The sequence below is a fragment of the Pseudorca crassidens genome, chromosome 6 (genome assembly GCF_039906515.1).
Source record: "Pseudorca crassidens isolate mPseCra1 chromosome 6, mPseCra1.hap1, whole genome shotgun sequence".
Taxonomy (NCBI): domain Eukaryota; kingdom Metazoa; phylum Chordata; class Mammalia; order Artiodactyla; family Delphinidae; genus Pseudorca; species Pseudorca crassidens.
Genome location: NC_090301.1, coordinates 25,505,028 through 25,521,922, shown reverse-complemented (window position 1 = coordinate 25,521,922; position 16,895 = coordinate 25,505,028). Strand labels below are relative to the sequence as shown.

The following is a 16,895-nucleotide window of genomic DNA, read 5'->3' as shown; positions in this document are numbered from 1 at the left end:
CCGCAGCCTCTCTGTTATTTTAGGAATATGGCTCCCATGTGGGACTACTGAAAGCTAGACTTTATTAATTAATAGCTCTGCCTCTTATCATTTGTAAATTATCTAACCTCTCCATATATTAATTTCCTTAACTCTTAAAATGGGACATATATTATTACCTACCTCATAGAGCTTTGTGAAATTAAAGTGAAATAGTTAATTTAAAACACTTAGTATAGTACTTAGGTTATAGCAAGAACTCAAGTTTCAGCTGATATTACTATTACTATTTTTTTAAATTTCATAAAATAAATCAAGGTTTTGATTTACTAAATTGTAAAGACAAACCCAATTGAAACTTTCATAGCTTCAAATGTCATTATTGAGAGTGACATCATTGTTTCTGCATTCTCATTTTGCTTGAATTTCTACTAGTTTAGGCATCATTAGGAAGCATACATAGCACAAGATCATAAATCCTACAGGGGAGGCCAAGTGTCTTATATTTCTCTTTCCATCTTCCTTCCTTCCTTCCTTCCTTCCTTATTTCCTTCCTTCCTTCCTCCTTCCCTCCCTCCCTCCCTCTCTTCCTTCTTTCTTTCTTTCTTTCTTTCTTTCTTTCTTTCTTTCTTTCTTTCTTTCTTTCTTTCTTTCTTTCTTTCTTTCTTTCTTTCTTTCCTTTCTTTCTCCCTTTCTCTCTTTCCTATAGATTAGTAAAAATCTCAAAGATCATTACAATATATGTTAAAATCCTTGCTAAAATATCTTCATCAAAGTTATGAAATTCTTAACTGATGGCAAAGTAATAGAGGTATAAAATAAAGTATATAGAATTATATTTTCTGAGCAGTCAAATATTCAGCTTATATTCAATTATTTAGAAGCTGATCAAATTTGTGAAATACCAAACCCCTTTTTCTTTCTTCACCCTTCACTTTTCCTGCCTATACTTTGTCCAGTTTTTCAGTTCATTTATATACCCATCCTAGAAGAGAAAGGACAAAGAGGAGGAAAAATGCAAATCTGTAAATAGAGTTATTTCTTAGCAGATTGGAAAGAAGTGGAGAAAACTTTAAATTGTAATGATAGATCCATTGTGGATCACCCGCTCTACCAATGTGGAGCAGCTACAGAGGAAGACAGTTCCTCTGTCTTCCCCTGGCCTGGCTACTTCATGTGTTTGTTGATGTTTTCTGAAAGAGGTAGGACACTTAATCTTTAAAACTACTCACCACAAATGACTGAATGATCCTGCAACAATTGAATCATGTCCTCCTCTATAAAAATGCACTGAAGCTTTTACATTAAATTCAACTTTCTAATATCATTAAAGCTAAAATATCTTTAGCTGCATCAATGTATTAGCCATTCTTATTCATTGCTGTTGCGTTCAATATACAGCTCATTATACTAAACAAACATAAATCTGGGTAACTCAAAAGAAAGAGACAAAACGTACCCATATTAACAGAAAAATAATCCGTGCAGAAATTCCAAAATTCCAACTGAACACTTAGTTGAAAATGTAAGGCAGTATGCATTTAAATAAATATGTCAAGAGAAAAGAAAGGCAGCAGGGAACCTAAAACCTCTTGATAGACTGAATATACAAACAGACAATGGCTGGATCATATATGAAATCAGTAGCCTAATTCACACTTAACAGCAACCTGCCCAGAAAACCATAGCCAAAATAAACAGCCCAGGAATGCAGTTGACTTATAAATTGGACTTGCAGGAAGCCTGATTGTTACCTTTAGTAGCAATCCAGGAAGCTAAACCATAACTTCTGTTAACAATTGGCCCTAAATGACCAGGATTTGATTAATAACTAGCAGCTTCCCTAATTTTTGTCACTACTTTCAACTTAGAGCCAACCAGAGAAAGCCAAATATGTACACCTAACCCATAGGATGCTCTGCTTCTAGTTAGCCCTCTTTTAGATTCCCTATGCCAATAGCCTCCAATCAGGCCATTCCTGAAGCCTTCCTTTTTCTCCACTGTAAATGTTTCCCATTCCTCCATCTGCCCTTGAGTCTCTCCCAAAACACAAGTGACAGTGGTTGACTCCCTTGTTATAGTAAGCTCTGAATAAATAGCCCTGAATAAATAGCTCTGAATAAATAGATGGTCTATTTATTTCAACATGATCAAACACCCACTGTACATCCATCAATGGACAACATGCTTGGATATATTAGAAAGTCAACCATCACAATATTCTGTGAGGAATTTTTTCGTCCCCATTTTACAGATACAGAGAACTGAAGTTTGCAGAAGTTTAGATAGCTTCTCACATTTTCCTATTCTACATCATGTTACAGTAAGTGCTTTTGGTATATTATTTTGGTAAAGTTTTTGAGATAATATTAAAAGGATATCTAACAATAATAACAACAATAGATATAAATTAGATGAATGTTTTCTAGCATTACTTGCTTTTGTATCTGGCAACTTGCTGGATAAAAGTCCACATTGTATTTTTAGTTGACTCACTGCTTTAAGGTTATTTAGAATCACTTTAAGGGTGATTCTAAAAGAAGGGAATAAGTATTGATTTGCCTAGCATTTCAGATACTCTGCAATTTTTTAAGTTAATTGCCTAACAATCATATATGTACCATTGTGTTTATTTTACAAATGAAGAAGCAAAGTTGTAAAGATATTCAGAACTTTAAGACTTTCAGCTAGTGAGCAGGGGAGTCTATATATAAAAACTGAATTACTTTTTGGTTTCAAAGTCCAACAAACATGCTCAAAACTCCTTTGATTAAAATTCACTTTAAAATGTTCCCTTACCACATAAGTTGGTCACAGAACCTAAAATTGAAGTAACATTTTCTAACTATAAAATAATACAAATTAGCTTTATAGGAAAGAAGGGGGGAAAACAGCATTTGCACGTATTAGAAATTACCATACAAGTTACATAAAGCCAGACAGAAAAAATAGAAAAATATAGATGAATAATAAGGCTTTTTAATGCCTGAAAATAAAATGATATTTAAGAAAAATTCCTTTAACAAAGACCTGAAAAAGTAAAAGGAAATATACAGATAACATTGTTTAAATAATAACTGGAATAAGAAATCATGACTAAAGGCCAAATAATTCCTCATGCGGTTTCTACTTTCTTACTAATTCCCTTCAGTTAACTCAAACTTTCACTATGAATTCCTTGCACTGAGCATAAATTAAGATGAACAGAAAAGTTAGCATTTGAGAATCCTTATGAAAAGGAAAAGATTCAAGCCCTTGGCCTTTATAACATTTCATGTTAAGGAAGGAAACTATTTTCTTGAAATTTCCCTGTTTTAATAAAGGTAATGAATTTGTCACATAAAATTATAAATATTAAAGTCATGATTTGACCATTTTCCTAAGTGTACAGAGAAGAAAACGGTGCCTCTTTTACACATCTTAAAGGTGTTTTGCCTTGCCATAAACAAAACACTGGGGCTTCCCTGGTGGCGCAGTGGTTGAGAGTCCGCCTGCTGATGCAGGGGACATGGGTTTGTGCCCCGGTCCAGGAAGATCCCACATGTTGCGGAGCGGCTGGGCCCGTGAGCCATGGCCGCTGAGCCTGCGTGTCCGGAGCCTGTGCTCCGCAACGGGAGAGGCCACAACAGTGAGAGGCCCGCGTACCACAAAAAAAAAAAAAAAAAGAAAAAAAACATTGATGTTCAATATCAGTTGATATAATTTTTTAAATTTTTAGTTCTATCTCCCTATCTCCTCTCCACTGAGCTACAAGACAAATTTTTCATATGAATGAGAAATTACTTGAGGTCTCTATCTTTGCCTCTTTCTACACCAGACTTTCTAAATGGGGGAAGGTGGGCAAGAAGTATAGGGCAGGTTGGGAGATGCATTTTACAAGAAAAAACCTAGGGAGTTTCCCAAACATCATGTATCTCAGAGGTTGAGGTTGATGCCAAGAAAAACAACCATATTGAAAATAACATGTTCTAATCACTGTGAAGCAATAGTATGTGTAGTACAGGCAGACTGATCCGGCTCTTCCATTGGCCGTGTGAGTCACCTTTGGCCATTCAAGTCACTTAACTTTGTGAAAAGTTTCTTCATTTGTAAAATGGAAATAATGATAATAGAACCTCATGGGATTGTTGTAAGTATTAAGAGACAATATATATGTGTTGACACATAGTAAACACTAGGTTTATCATTGCTGTTAGTTTGAAACAAAGCAAATTACTTTGTTTTAGAGAATGAGCAGCAAATTGAAAGTTTTCTTATGCCGATGGTCAAGACAAAGAGGATGCTGTTTGTTCCATGAGCTACGACAATGTTCTTAGAGGGAGGAAGAGACCAAGAGAAAAGAATTGCTTTCTAGAAAAAATTAAGCATCACGTTTATGTCTTTTCAATTGAAGAAATTGATTACAGGCTTCTCTATGCTCCATAATGGCTAATGAATACTTGATTATAACACTATCATGCTACACTCTGTCTTTGTATCTGCGTGTGAGTCTTTTGTTAAACTTGGTACGTCTTGAAAGTAGTAGTTATGTCAAAATATTTGAATCTCATGTCTAATAATGGCTTACATGCAGAGGTACTCAATACATGTTGAATGTTTATGGTTTCCTTTGCTGTGCAAAAGGTTTTAAGTTTAATTAGGTCTCATTTGTTTACTTTTATTTTCATTATTCTAGGAGGTGGGTCAAAAAAGATCTTGCTGGGGTTTATGTCAAAGAGTGTTTTTCCTATGTTTTCCTCTAAGAGTTTTATAGTGTCTGGTCTTACATTTAGGTCTTTAATCCATTTGGAGGTTATTTTTGTGTATGGTGTTAGGTAGTGCTCTAATTTCATTCTTTTACATGTACCTGTCCAGTTTTCCCAGCACCACTTATTGAAGAGGCTGGGAATAAGTGAAACAACTTATTGTTACAAATGAAACAACGGACAAAGGATTAATCTCCAAAATATACAAACAGCTCATGAAGCTCAATATTAAAAAAACAAACAATTCAATTAAAAAATGGTCAGAAGACCTAAATAGACATTTCACCAAAGAAGACATATACATGGCCAAGAGGCACATGAAAAGATGCTCAACATCACTAGTCATTAGAGAAATGCAAATCAAAACTACAATGAGGTATCACCTCACACTGGTCAGAATGGCCATTACCAAAAAATCTAGAAACAATAAATGCTGGAAAAGGTGTGGTGAAAAAGGAACCCTCCTGCACTGTTGGTGGGAATGTGAATTGATACAACCACTATGGAGAACAGTATGGAGGTTCCTTAAAAAACTAAAAATAGAACTACCATATGACCCAGCAATCCCACTACTGGGCATATAGCCTGAGAAAACCATAATTCAAAAAGAGACATGCACCCTAATGTTCACTGAAGCACTATTTACATTAGCCAGGACATGGAACCAACCTAAATGTCCATCGACAGATGATGAATGGATAAAGAAGATGTGGCACATATATACAATGGAATATTACTCAGCCCTTAAAAGAAACGAAATTGAGTTATTTGTAGTGAGATGGATGGACCTAGAGTCTGTCATACAGAGTGAAGTAAGTCAGAAAGAGAAAAACAAATACCATATGCTAACACATATATAAAATCTAAAAAATCTCAAAAAATCTAAATCTAAAATCTAAAAAATCTAAAAATCTAAAAAAATCTAAAAAATCTAAAAAAAAAAAAAAGTGGTACTGATGAACCTAGTTGCAGGGCAGGAATAAAGACATAGACATAGAGTGTGGACTTGAGGACGTGGTAGGGGAGGGCAAAGCTAGGGCAAAGTGAGAGTAGTATCAACACATATACACTACCAAATATAAAATAGTTACCTAGTGGGAAGCAGCCCCATAGCACAGGGAGATCAGCTTTGCGATGACCTAGAGAGGTTTGATAGGGAGGGTGGGAGGGAGGCTCAAGAGGGAGGGGATATGTGGATATATGTATGCATATGGCTGATTCACTTTGCTGTACAACAGATATTAACACGGTATTGTGAAGCAATTATATTCCAATAAGGATCTATTTAAAAAAAAAAGGAAAGGCCTGGAATATGTTTGGCACTTAATAAATGCTGACTCTATCAAAAAGTAAATAAATAAATAAATAAATGTTGAATGAATGATGAATGAATTTTCAAAAATAAACACGTGAATGAATACATGGATTGACAGTTTTCAGAGAAAGAATGGTATTCATATAGAGTGGGCTTAATATTTAAAATGAAATGGAAACTCCTTTCAGAAGCTTCTTTCAAAAGTTAAATCTGCATCTTAGAAATGATTCAGAAGCCCTCCCAATATGATTGATTTAGTCCAAAGGATTGCACACTGTTCTGTTACTACTTCAACTTGACAGAAGATTTTTAATGTCTCCTAAATGAGTAATAAAGAGTTGTACTTGTATTGTCTCTTGACTAATAAGTCATATCATTTTATTGAGAAAAACGTAGAGAGCCTATCTTGGGAAGAATTTTCATTTATATACAAACACATACAGATTTATTAGTTTGAATTGGTTGTAGATTTTCAAAAATTAAGGTTTTTTTTTTTAACTGACTTAAGATGAAGAAAAGTTTCTCCTTTTGAAATCTTGAAGATATTTCAGAGTGCATGTTGTATTGCGCATGCTTACCTTCCAAAATTAACTATATATGGCAAGCTTGGCATATCTTTTGTTGGTATAACTTGCTTTTAATTTAGGAATCACACTTATTTGAGCTACATAATTTATTTGGTAATTTTAGTACTTACAATGTATTTCCATGACTTTGTTTCTCAGAAATAATATGAGAGGTAGTATATAATTACTTCTTACCCTATTTGAGTCGATTCTTGCTCTGGAAGTATAGATGGGAGGTGGGATGTTGAAAGCCTGAGGGACCAGATATTCCTCAGCATCCATCATATCTTCTAAATCCTCTTCATCCAAGAGATTCTGAAAGAACTTGCTGTCGTTTGGACTGGGAAGCTTCATACGATCATCACCCTAAAAAATTTTCCATCAGATATACACACAGAAATGATTCTTTCCTTCATTTTAAATATGTGAACTTTGTAGCAAATTTATGTAATATCAAAATGGTTGCAAATTCATGCACTCATTAAACAAAATAATTATTTAGCACAAATACCAGCCATATAGAAGCCTATAACATACTTAGATATGACACGGTAAGATAAAAACATTTAATACAAGAAGAATGTGATAAATGCCATTAGAGATAAATAAAGCAGAATGCTATGGCTATTTTGAGAGAGGCATAAACCATTTCAGATCTGAGAATAATGGTGGGTTTCATTGTCAAGATGGCGCTTGAGCTGTGACTTTAAGAGTATATAATAAAGAAAGAGCAATTGACTTATCAATCTTTATTATACTTGGTTGGTCTGATAGTGTAGAGCTATCATGATACATTGAATCCATGGTTTGCTCTATAGCATAATATTGTTAAAGTGATAACATTCAAAATCACAGCACTGGTGGCAAATAACATAAAGGGGGTGGGAGAAACACCAAAACAATAGTTACACTCCTACCTCATCTATTTCTTAAGTAGAATTTTAAAATTTGTTTTGTGATATTTTTGTAAACTTTTTAAAATTAATTAGGGAAAAAGTTAGCTAGAAATCATTATTTGCTAAAATCTGACTTTTATCTTCATGTCAGACTATTGATATGAAGATAAACACTACCTTGTTTTATTGAGGAATCTTAACTCAGTGTTATCCAAGGTCCACTTGTTTATGGTTTAGGTAGAATAATCATAAAGAAATATATTACAACTTTTAAATTATTAAATCCATTTTTTCTAGTGTTACATATAAAATGTTCTTTTGGTCTATTATTTTATTTTTGTACATTAATTCATCTGAATCTGAGTTATTACTTGAATATTGCATACCTCCCAAAAGAAAAAAAAAACATATTTTAAAATATTTTTCTAGGAAATTAAATGTCAATTTATTGAAACTTTTAGTTCACTGCCTTCAAACATGGACACGATTAAAACAAAAATCCATCTTCCTTTTATTCCAAGAAGAGACGATTATAACAATGAACATGACTAGCAGAGTACTACAAGGCTTGTCTGAGGATAAAGGCCTTTTTATGTACATGAATAATCTTAATTATCTGGCAGTTCAACAGTAGAGGCACTTGAGTACTAAGGGAAGATGCTTAGAAGTGGTTCTGACATCAAGTAAAAGTCATTTCACACGGTATTTTGCTTAGCTAATTAATTAATTTGTGAATGATGACATCCATAGTTCCAAAGTCCAGATATTACTACTGTTTTGTAGTGGGTTTGTCATTGGGATATTCTCAAAAATCTAAGTCAAATGTACAAACCTGAATAACTAGGTATCTTTGAGGGTCTCGAGCCATCCTCGAAAATTCAGCAGCCAGTTCCTTAAATTTAGGTCTACTGTCAGCATCAATCATCCAACCTAGAAATTCACATGCAATAAAAGAGTCACTATATCCATAATTTTATGAAAATAAAGACTAAGTTTGAAACATATCATTTAAATAAAAATGATCTGACAAAGAAAGCTAATGAAAGAAACAATCCAATAGGTGAGATTCTATCACAATCAGTTTGCTGACATTCATAACTAAATATAACATATTATAGAACAATACAAGCTTTTTATTTTGTTGATATAATTTAAAATTAATTTTTCATCATAGAAAATATAACCTAGGCTAACCATGGGAATTTACAGAATCTCAGATCTTTTTTCTGTAGGTGTGAAGAGAATTTAAAAATAAAAAAAAATTTTTCTTTGATGGGTATAGAAAAGGTGATTGGAATATAATTTATCATTTTATATCAGGAGTGACATGGAGTAAAAACTTTGGTTGCAATGCTGTATACTGGCAAAAAGGTGAAAAAAGGAATTGAAAGCAACTTTCTTATGCTACTTTTTTCCTGGTGGGAAAAAAATTAATGCAAAGTGATTGGTAATGTTTGTTCAGAAATAGTCATTAGCTTATCTTAGTACTAGCCTTTCCAGCATAAAATACTATCAGCAATTTACCAAGTTATGTATTAAGAGCCTTAACTCCCCAGGCTCTGTTTAACTGATGAAATGACAAGAATAAAGGCACCAAGCTTTCCTTGATTTTATGGCCAAATGACCCTCTTCTTAGATATTAAAACTCCTAAAAGTGAGGTAAAAGTCACTATTAGGCAAGATGTTTTCCTGATTTTTTATTATTCATCAGAGTATCTAAATGAAGTATATAAATCATCTCATGCTAGTTATGGGATCAAATTATGTAATACATGTATGTTTTTAAACTTTCTTCCATAGCTGACTACCAAAAAATGTTTAACCCAATAAAGCTATAAAACTTGTTTCCCCTTTTCTGCAAGTTCACTTTTTATTCTTGTTACGGGAAGTGTTTGGGTGTCATTTTATGTATCATTAAAATTATTTGATTTTTTTCTCTCCTAACAAAGCTCAAATGCTCTATATTTTATATGTAACCACTAAAAAAAAAATGCTGTTGATACCAAGATGTTAATGAGAAAATCAATGTTTCTGGAACTCTATTGGAACCAGAAAAGGTTAAATTCTCAGTGAGGTATCAGTTTCTTTCCAACTAAATATTGAGTAAACAGAACTACACTTAGAGAAAAGGGCATGCTGACCTGAAGTGAAAAGCACATTTTTTATTTCTTCCCTCACTGTCAGAATGTATCACACATGTCATGAGTATAAATCTGAGTAGACCTGTCCAAAGTCTCTTATTAATAAGATGCTTATTCACCTTCACCAGTTTGTTTCTTTGCTAACCCTGTGTAAATCAAAAGGGGAAAACCTCTCATTACACAAGAAAGATTGCTGAATGCTAATCTCATTTAAATTAAGTCAGAAACTCCAGAGACTTCCCTAATTCTATTTAAATTAAGAGTCTAGGCTTCCAAAATACATTTATAACACATATGTGTCTGGGGCATAGAAGGGAGAAAGAAAAGTAAGATAGTTAGATGTAAACAAATGATCAAATTGAAAGAAAGTAAACATTCATAATCTTTGTAGTTCAATGTAGATTCATGTCTTTCCACTTCCCATTTTGCCTTGCTAATTTTCTGTTGACTGAAACTGGTAAATCTATTTCCATTTAATTCATTTTTTTAAACTATTAGTTTCAAGCTTTTTTCTTTATGTGCAGATCATTTATTTAGTCTGCTTTTTTCCTTTAAAGAGTATTAACATTATTGTGATTAATTACATCTCTTTATGAGAAACAGTTTCATTGTCATGGAAATGATAAGAATCAAAGTGAAATAAATAAGAAGTGTAAGAAACATACAATGTTGACTTCATAGCATGAAAGCATGATATTGCTTCATATTAACAAGAATCACAACAAACACGGGTTTACATGCTCCTTTTCACAATTATCTGTAAACTTTTATATTTTTCAATATACAGAAAAATTGTGCAGGTTGATTAATTACTAAGAATGATGATGAGGATGATAACATAATTTTGCAATCTTACATTTGACCATGACCATATAAACATCAATAGTGCAGATGGGAGGCTGGGGCAAACGTTCTCCTTTCTCTAACAAATCGGGGATTTCTCTGGTTGGAATTCCATCATAGGGTTTTCCTCCAAAGGTCATCAGTTCCCATATAGTGACTCCTAAAAGGGAGATCAAATTCTTACATAAGGATGTTAACAATATACTTTGAAGAAACCAGCAATATGCCTGTGGCAAAAGAATGCTTCTTAGAGGGCAATTAGAAATAGTCTAAAGAAAGGCTCTTCAGATTCCTATGTCCACACGAGAAGCCCAATGACAAAATCTTTGTGGGAAATTTGATTTTCTTATCATTGTCTTGAAATTTTTAATGGGTAGCACAGACAATTTCAGAGTGGACAGAATCTGTTCCCCATTTCTACTTATAAGTAATGCTAATGATTGTTGACCCAATTTGTTTCACCACATTAGAGCCTATAAAACAATTTATTTACTATACACATGTGTACTCAGTACCAAATAAATATGATTAGGTAAAATCTGATACTGACTAATTTTGAGATTAGCATCTTTACTATTAGAAGCCCAAAAGGCCAAACTGGGGTTCCAGAATGATTACTTATGTTATAATAAATAATTGTGCTTTTCTTTTTAACTAACACAAGGAGAACAAGTGGAATAAAAGAGATTCATTTCTTTAACACATATGAGAGACTGACTGAAGAATGATCCATATGTAAGATAAAATACATGTAAAGTGAGCTTTCCAAAATTGAAGTGAATCAATAATAGTGTATTCCTTAGACAATAAGAACGGTTTCTTGAATCACTAGAACACTGATTTCCTCAGTAAAAGCAAATACTCTAAATATTAGCATGTAAGTAGCCACCTTTGACAAGAATAATGACTCTGATCTGAGCAATAACATACACAATACAGATCTCTTCTTTATAATCTAATAATTATATAATTTAAAAGTTATAGTTTTCTTAAGGATAAAGGTTGTTAGTTCAGAAATAGCTATGTGGGCACAATAGTATTAGCAAGTGAATTTTGATTGATGCATATACAAGTATCTTTTATATAAAATCTAATTATGGCTATGTTTTCTTTTCCACTGCCATCTGTAATGAATTATTTATTCAAACTGAAGTAATTTTTAGCTCATAAGAGTTATCATTGACATAATAAAAATGCAAAGCTTAAACTATAAAAGTATATGTAAACTTCAAATTATTCTTCATAATAGTATCGTTAATGATTATCTGATTTTTTTAGTTAATATTTACATCTTATGATTCTTAGGTATAATATAAACGTGTAACTAGTGACACAATTTCACTGTTTGATCTTTATAAAACCCTACTTGATGTTGCATACTACAGAATGATTCATAGAACTGATGATTAAAACTCAGTGTCCATGAGGCAGGCTGGAACAAGTTAAGAAGTAGATTACTGTCTATTTATGTTCAGTCAGTCATATTTATAGAATATGTATTTAATGAGAACATTTTATTAACTCATGTTTGCAGTTATAAAAGAATAGATGCTCTCACATCTCTATCAGAACTTCTAATATAAGCAAGATACAAAGCAACTACAAATTAATAGAAAATACAATAAACAGAAATACATATATACAAAAACTGAAGCAGAAAAATCAACCCCCCCACTTCTGCCAATAATATTCCAATTATATCTTTGCAGAGGTGATGATAAGTAGAGTCAAACAGAGATGGCTTCATATAGAAGAACAATCTCAAGAAAGCTAAATTAGAAACATCTTCAAAACTTACAATTCTATCATTTGAAGATATAAACCATATTCAATGCGTATTTATTTTTATAAAAATAAAGATGCACCCAGTGGCAATGTTCCACAAAGATTCACTGTAAACAAGATTATATATCTTTCTCTGCCTTTTATGCCTTTGCAACCAACTATGATATATCATAAAAATCTTAAAATGCCTTATGGATATGGGTTGATTAACTGGGCTATGTTTCAAAACTGAGTTCACTCTATCATTCTGTCTATCTATCATCTATTTATCTATCTATCTATCCATCTATCTATCTATCTATTTTTACTGAACTGCTTCTGAGATGTTGCAATTCAACATGAACATTATAGCCTTAAAACAGGATTTTCTCTAAAAGATAAATTTTACTATTAAAAATGTGATTGCCCTGCCAACGTTTACTTTAATGTGTATATATACTTACTTATTCTAGAGGTCATTTAAAATTTTCAGATTGTCATGTTTAGTTCAGGGAAATATAAGTAGGAAAAAAAAGGGAAAGAAAAGAAAAAGATATATATGATATTATTTAAATCTATCTTATAAAATATGTAAATCTATCTATATCATATAATATATAAGCTAATCTATACCATATAATATATAAATGATTATGTACATGCTAATGTATATCATATTCTATAAACATCTATCTCATATTTATAATGTATATGATATATATAATAAAAATAATAATATATATGATATATTTGTTTTTTATTTAGTCCTGACAGTTGAACTATGCTTTGTCAAGTATTCCTCTATACGTGCCTAAATCTCAAACACACAACACTCTACTGCTAAACTGAGCAGAATACATGAGGCCTTTGTGGAAATTTTAACACCTCCTATGGTTTACATGTGTGGAAGGAAAAACTATCCTATAGAAATGTCTTATTATTTTAAAGATAATTTATACTGTTCTAGATAAGAAGTATAAGTTCTTTAGTGACTTAATGATTTAATTTTCTTTCTAAAAAAAAAAGTAAATAAACTAAACTTAAATTTGAGCAAAATAAATCGTATCATGCTTTCAAGTCTCACCACCACCATATTATTTAAAGAAGCATAGTGCTTTTTATTTGTAAGAGTGCTAGTTTTATATGGTATATTTAAACTTAGAAAAGGTGTTGATTTATTCTTACTAATACTTAGATGGACATAAGTTGTAAATAGCCAGACAGAGGCTAAGAAGCTCATCTCAAAAACTGAGTTAAATGCAATTAAATAAATTTTCTAAATTTTCAAATCTCTATTTCCAGTTCATATTATAATTCTCTAATATATCTGTTTACTCCAAAAGTAGTTTGTAAATTAAAATTAAAGCTGTAATTAGAAATCATCTCTCTTACCTCTCCCCTCACATTTACTACTCTCATCCTACTGATTTCAATAACTGTTCTTTGTTCTAACAATAATTTCTATTTTTTTTTTACTATAGAACATAGATTCCCATAAGAAAAAAAATTTTTTTAAACATTCATTGCATTTAGAGTTATGTTTTTTTGTTTGCTTGTTTGTTTTGCGGTATGTGCGCCTCTCACTGTTGTGGCCTCTCCCGTTGCGGAGCACAGGCTCCAGACGTGCAGGCTCAGTGGCCATGGCTCACGGGCCTAGCAGCTCCGCAGCATGTGGGATCTTCCTGGACCAGGGATTGAACCAGTGTCCCCTGCATCGGCAGGTGGACTCTCAACCACTGCGCCACCCTAGCCCTAGAGTTATGTTTTAAAAGAGTTGTTGAAATGAAGGCCATGAGATTCTATGAAAATGTCCCTAATCTAAAACTGCTGGGGTTTTTTTTGTTTTGTTTTTTGTCAAAGTGATCAGACAAGTTGCTACCAAAATAAAAGGTTATGGTAGACAACTCAACCAAGACATTAATGTATTACATTTTAGAGACCCAAGAAACATAATATGCTTATTTTTGTTTTAAAAGCCTTATGTCACAAGGAAGAATTATTTACCATAGCTCCAAACGTCACTCTGATGGGTGAATTTCCTATAGTGTATACACTCCAAAGCCATCCATTTAATTGGCATCTATAGAGAAGTAAGAAATGAAAGGTTTATAGTCATATAAAAAGTCATTTCTATATTTCCTCAATATGAGTCTCAATTGTATTTTTTGATTGTATGCCTAGAAAATAGAAATAGAAATTGTTATTTTCAATACAGGGAACAAATGAAATTTAAGCTTCAAATGAATTAACATGAAGATATATTTATTTTTTAAAGTTTCATAAACAATGAAAAGTAAAATAATAAGTATCACTTTCTATAGTGGTTTTTTTTTTTTTTTTTTTTTTTTTTTTGCGGTATGCGGGCCTCTCACTGTTGCGGCCTCTCGCGTTGCAGAGCACAGGCTCCGGACGCGCAGGCTCAGCGGCCATGGCTCACAGGCCCAGCCACTCCGCGGCAGGTAGGATCCTCCCGGACCGGGGCACGAACCCGCGTCCCCTGCATGGGCAGGCAGACTCTCAACCACTGCGTCACCAGGGAAGCCCCACTTTCTATAGTTTTAATTAACATTCAGTAATTAAGTAACTATTTAACATTATGACTTACAATATCAATTCTAAACATCTAATACATGTACTTCTAAAAATGTGGTCATATTATGTTTTTTCCCCCAAAATGAGATTCTCTACATTTTCAGTAAATGCTTTTTCACCCTCAGACAAATTTCCAGCCACTGGTAAAAAGGACTCTTTCTACACTTGGCCCCTCCCTTCTCTCAGATAATTTGGTCACTACAACACCTAAAATAATGAATTCCAAAGTTAGCCTTGCTTTGTTCCCCAGCCACAAATGATCTTCCTTGTCTTGGTTAGCCAGTATTGAAAATATGTACCATTTTCATAATAGGAATTATATAAAAGGATATGAGAAGATCAGTACAAATCCATCATCTCTGCAAGAAAAGCAACCCAACTCACCCTGCTGCTGATGGTTTAGCAGAACGATTTTCAACTAAGAAGGGTAGCATTATATAGCTGGGAATATAATTAGATTCTATGGAATAAAGATAAACATTTCTACTTAGCAGCTGAAACATTAAAACTACATAGGCCTTTGAAATCATGAGGTTGGCTGCTCACCAAGGTGACACCAAGGTAACTCTGTGACAGAATCACGGTATTCAGTGAAAGGGAACAGAAGACACATTGAAAGTAATTTCCCTACGGGCAAGGAGTTAGCACACTTTATGGACTACGGACACTGTTAAAGAAGTAAGTTTAAATCACAGGTGGCTCAGTAAAGACTTAATTGTTACTAGACATTTAAAGCTCTAATGATTCTTGCTTTAGACAAATCTTACAGCTGTATGTTCTCAAGACAAGTGAAGTCATGTGATTTATAGACTTCTACTTCTGCGCAATCCTGTAGTGAATTTCAAAGCCATGGTCTCAAACTGCTGCAATTTGTAGTAAACAAGCAAAATAGGCTAATAAAATCAAGGAAAAGCTATAGAATACTACAAAACCGAAGTTTTTTAAAAAATAAATTTTGTGTTCTTTTGTTTTGTGATAAGACTTGAATATATATAGTTATATAAGAGTTTAATATAAAAATCAACGTGAAACATTTGGAACACTATCATTGAAAAATATTCATAATGTGTATTTGGATGGCCCTTGATGAATAAGGCACATAATAAATATATTGATACGATATATGAATTAATTTTCTTTTTGTTAGCATAAGCTTATAGGTCACTACAGGTTAAGGCTGCATTTGCTTGTTTCATTTGGCCTCTCCTGATTGAAATTTCTCCAGACCAAGCTAGAAGGACCTCTACATGAAGAGGAGATATCCTCGACGGTTACCAAAAACAGCAAGTTAACAGCTAGTTAATGAAGAAAGACAAGAGCTGGAACTAAGGCATGGATTGAGACCACATGGTGGGTGAGGGAGGCAGGACCACAGTTGTCAGGCAGGGCCTGAGGATGGAGAGTCAGAAAAGTTAGAAGAGGCAGTGGCACTGCACAGATCCCTGGGATATAGCAGCTTACATTCTAGTGGAGGGAGTCAGATAATAAATAAATTGGTGGGGGACCTTCAAGATGGCAGAGGAGTAAGACATGGAGATCACCTTCCTCCCCACAAATACATCAGAAATACAACTACATATGGAACAAGTCCTACAGAACACCTACTGAACGCTGAAAGAAGATCTCAGACTTCCCAAAAGGCAAGAAACTCCTCACGTACCTGGGTAGGGCAAAAGAAAAAAGAAAAAACAGAGACAAAAGAATAGGGATGGGACCTGCACCTCGGGGAGGGAGCTATGAAGGAGGAAAAGTTTCCACACACTAGGCAGCCCCTTCACTGGCAGAGACAGGGGTTGGTGGGGGGAAGCTTCAGAGCCACAGAGGAGAGCGCAGCAACAGGAGTGCAGAGGGCAAAGCAGAGAGATTCCTGCACACAGGATCAGTGCTGACCAGCACATCAGTGCTGGTGACAGCCCGAGAGGCTTATCTGCTCACCCGCTGGGGCGGGTGAGGGCTGGGAGCTGAGGCATGGGCTTCGGAGGTCAGATCCCTGGGAGAGGACTGGGGTTGGCTGCATGAACACAGCCTGAAGGGGGCTAGTGCACCACAGCTAG

General features: G+C 33.7%; 1 protein-coding gene across 1 annotated transcript in view; it reads right to left on the bottom strand.

The window, feature by feature from the left end:
• The window catches only part of ERBB4 (erb-b2 receptor tyrosine kinase 4), a 1,112,967-nt gene that overhangs the window by 33,968 nt on the left and 1,062,104 nt on the right, over positions 1-16,895 (bottom strand). Inside the window, exons 22-25 of the mRNA XM_067740710.1 lie at positions 14,254-14,329; positions 10,499-10,645; positions 8,334-8,431; positions 6,801-6,971 (exon numbers count right to left, since the gene is read on the bottom strand). Of these exons, the coding sequence (XP_067596811.1) occupies positions 6,801-6,971; positions 8,334-8,431; positions 10,499-10,645; positions 14,254-14,329 (492 nt within the window). The remainder of the gene's footprint in view (positions 1-6,800; positions 6,972-8,333; positions 8,432-10,498; positions 10,646-14,253; positions 14,330-16,895) is intronic.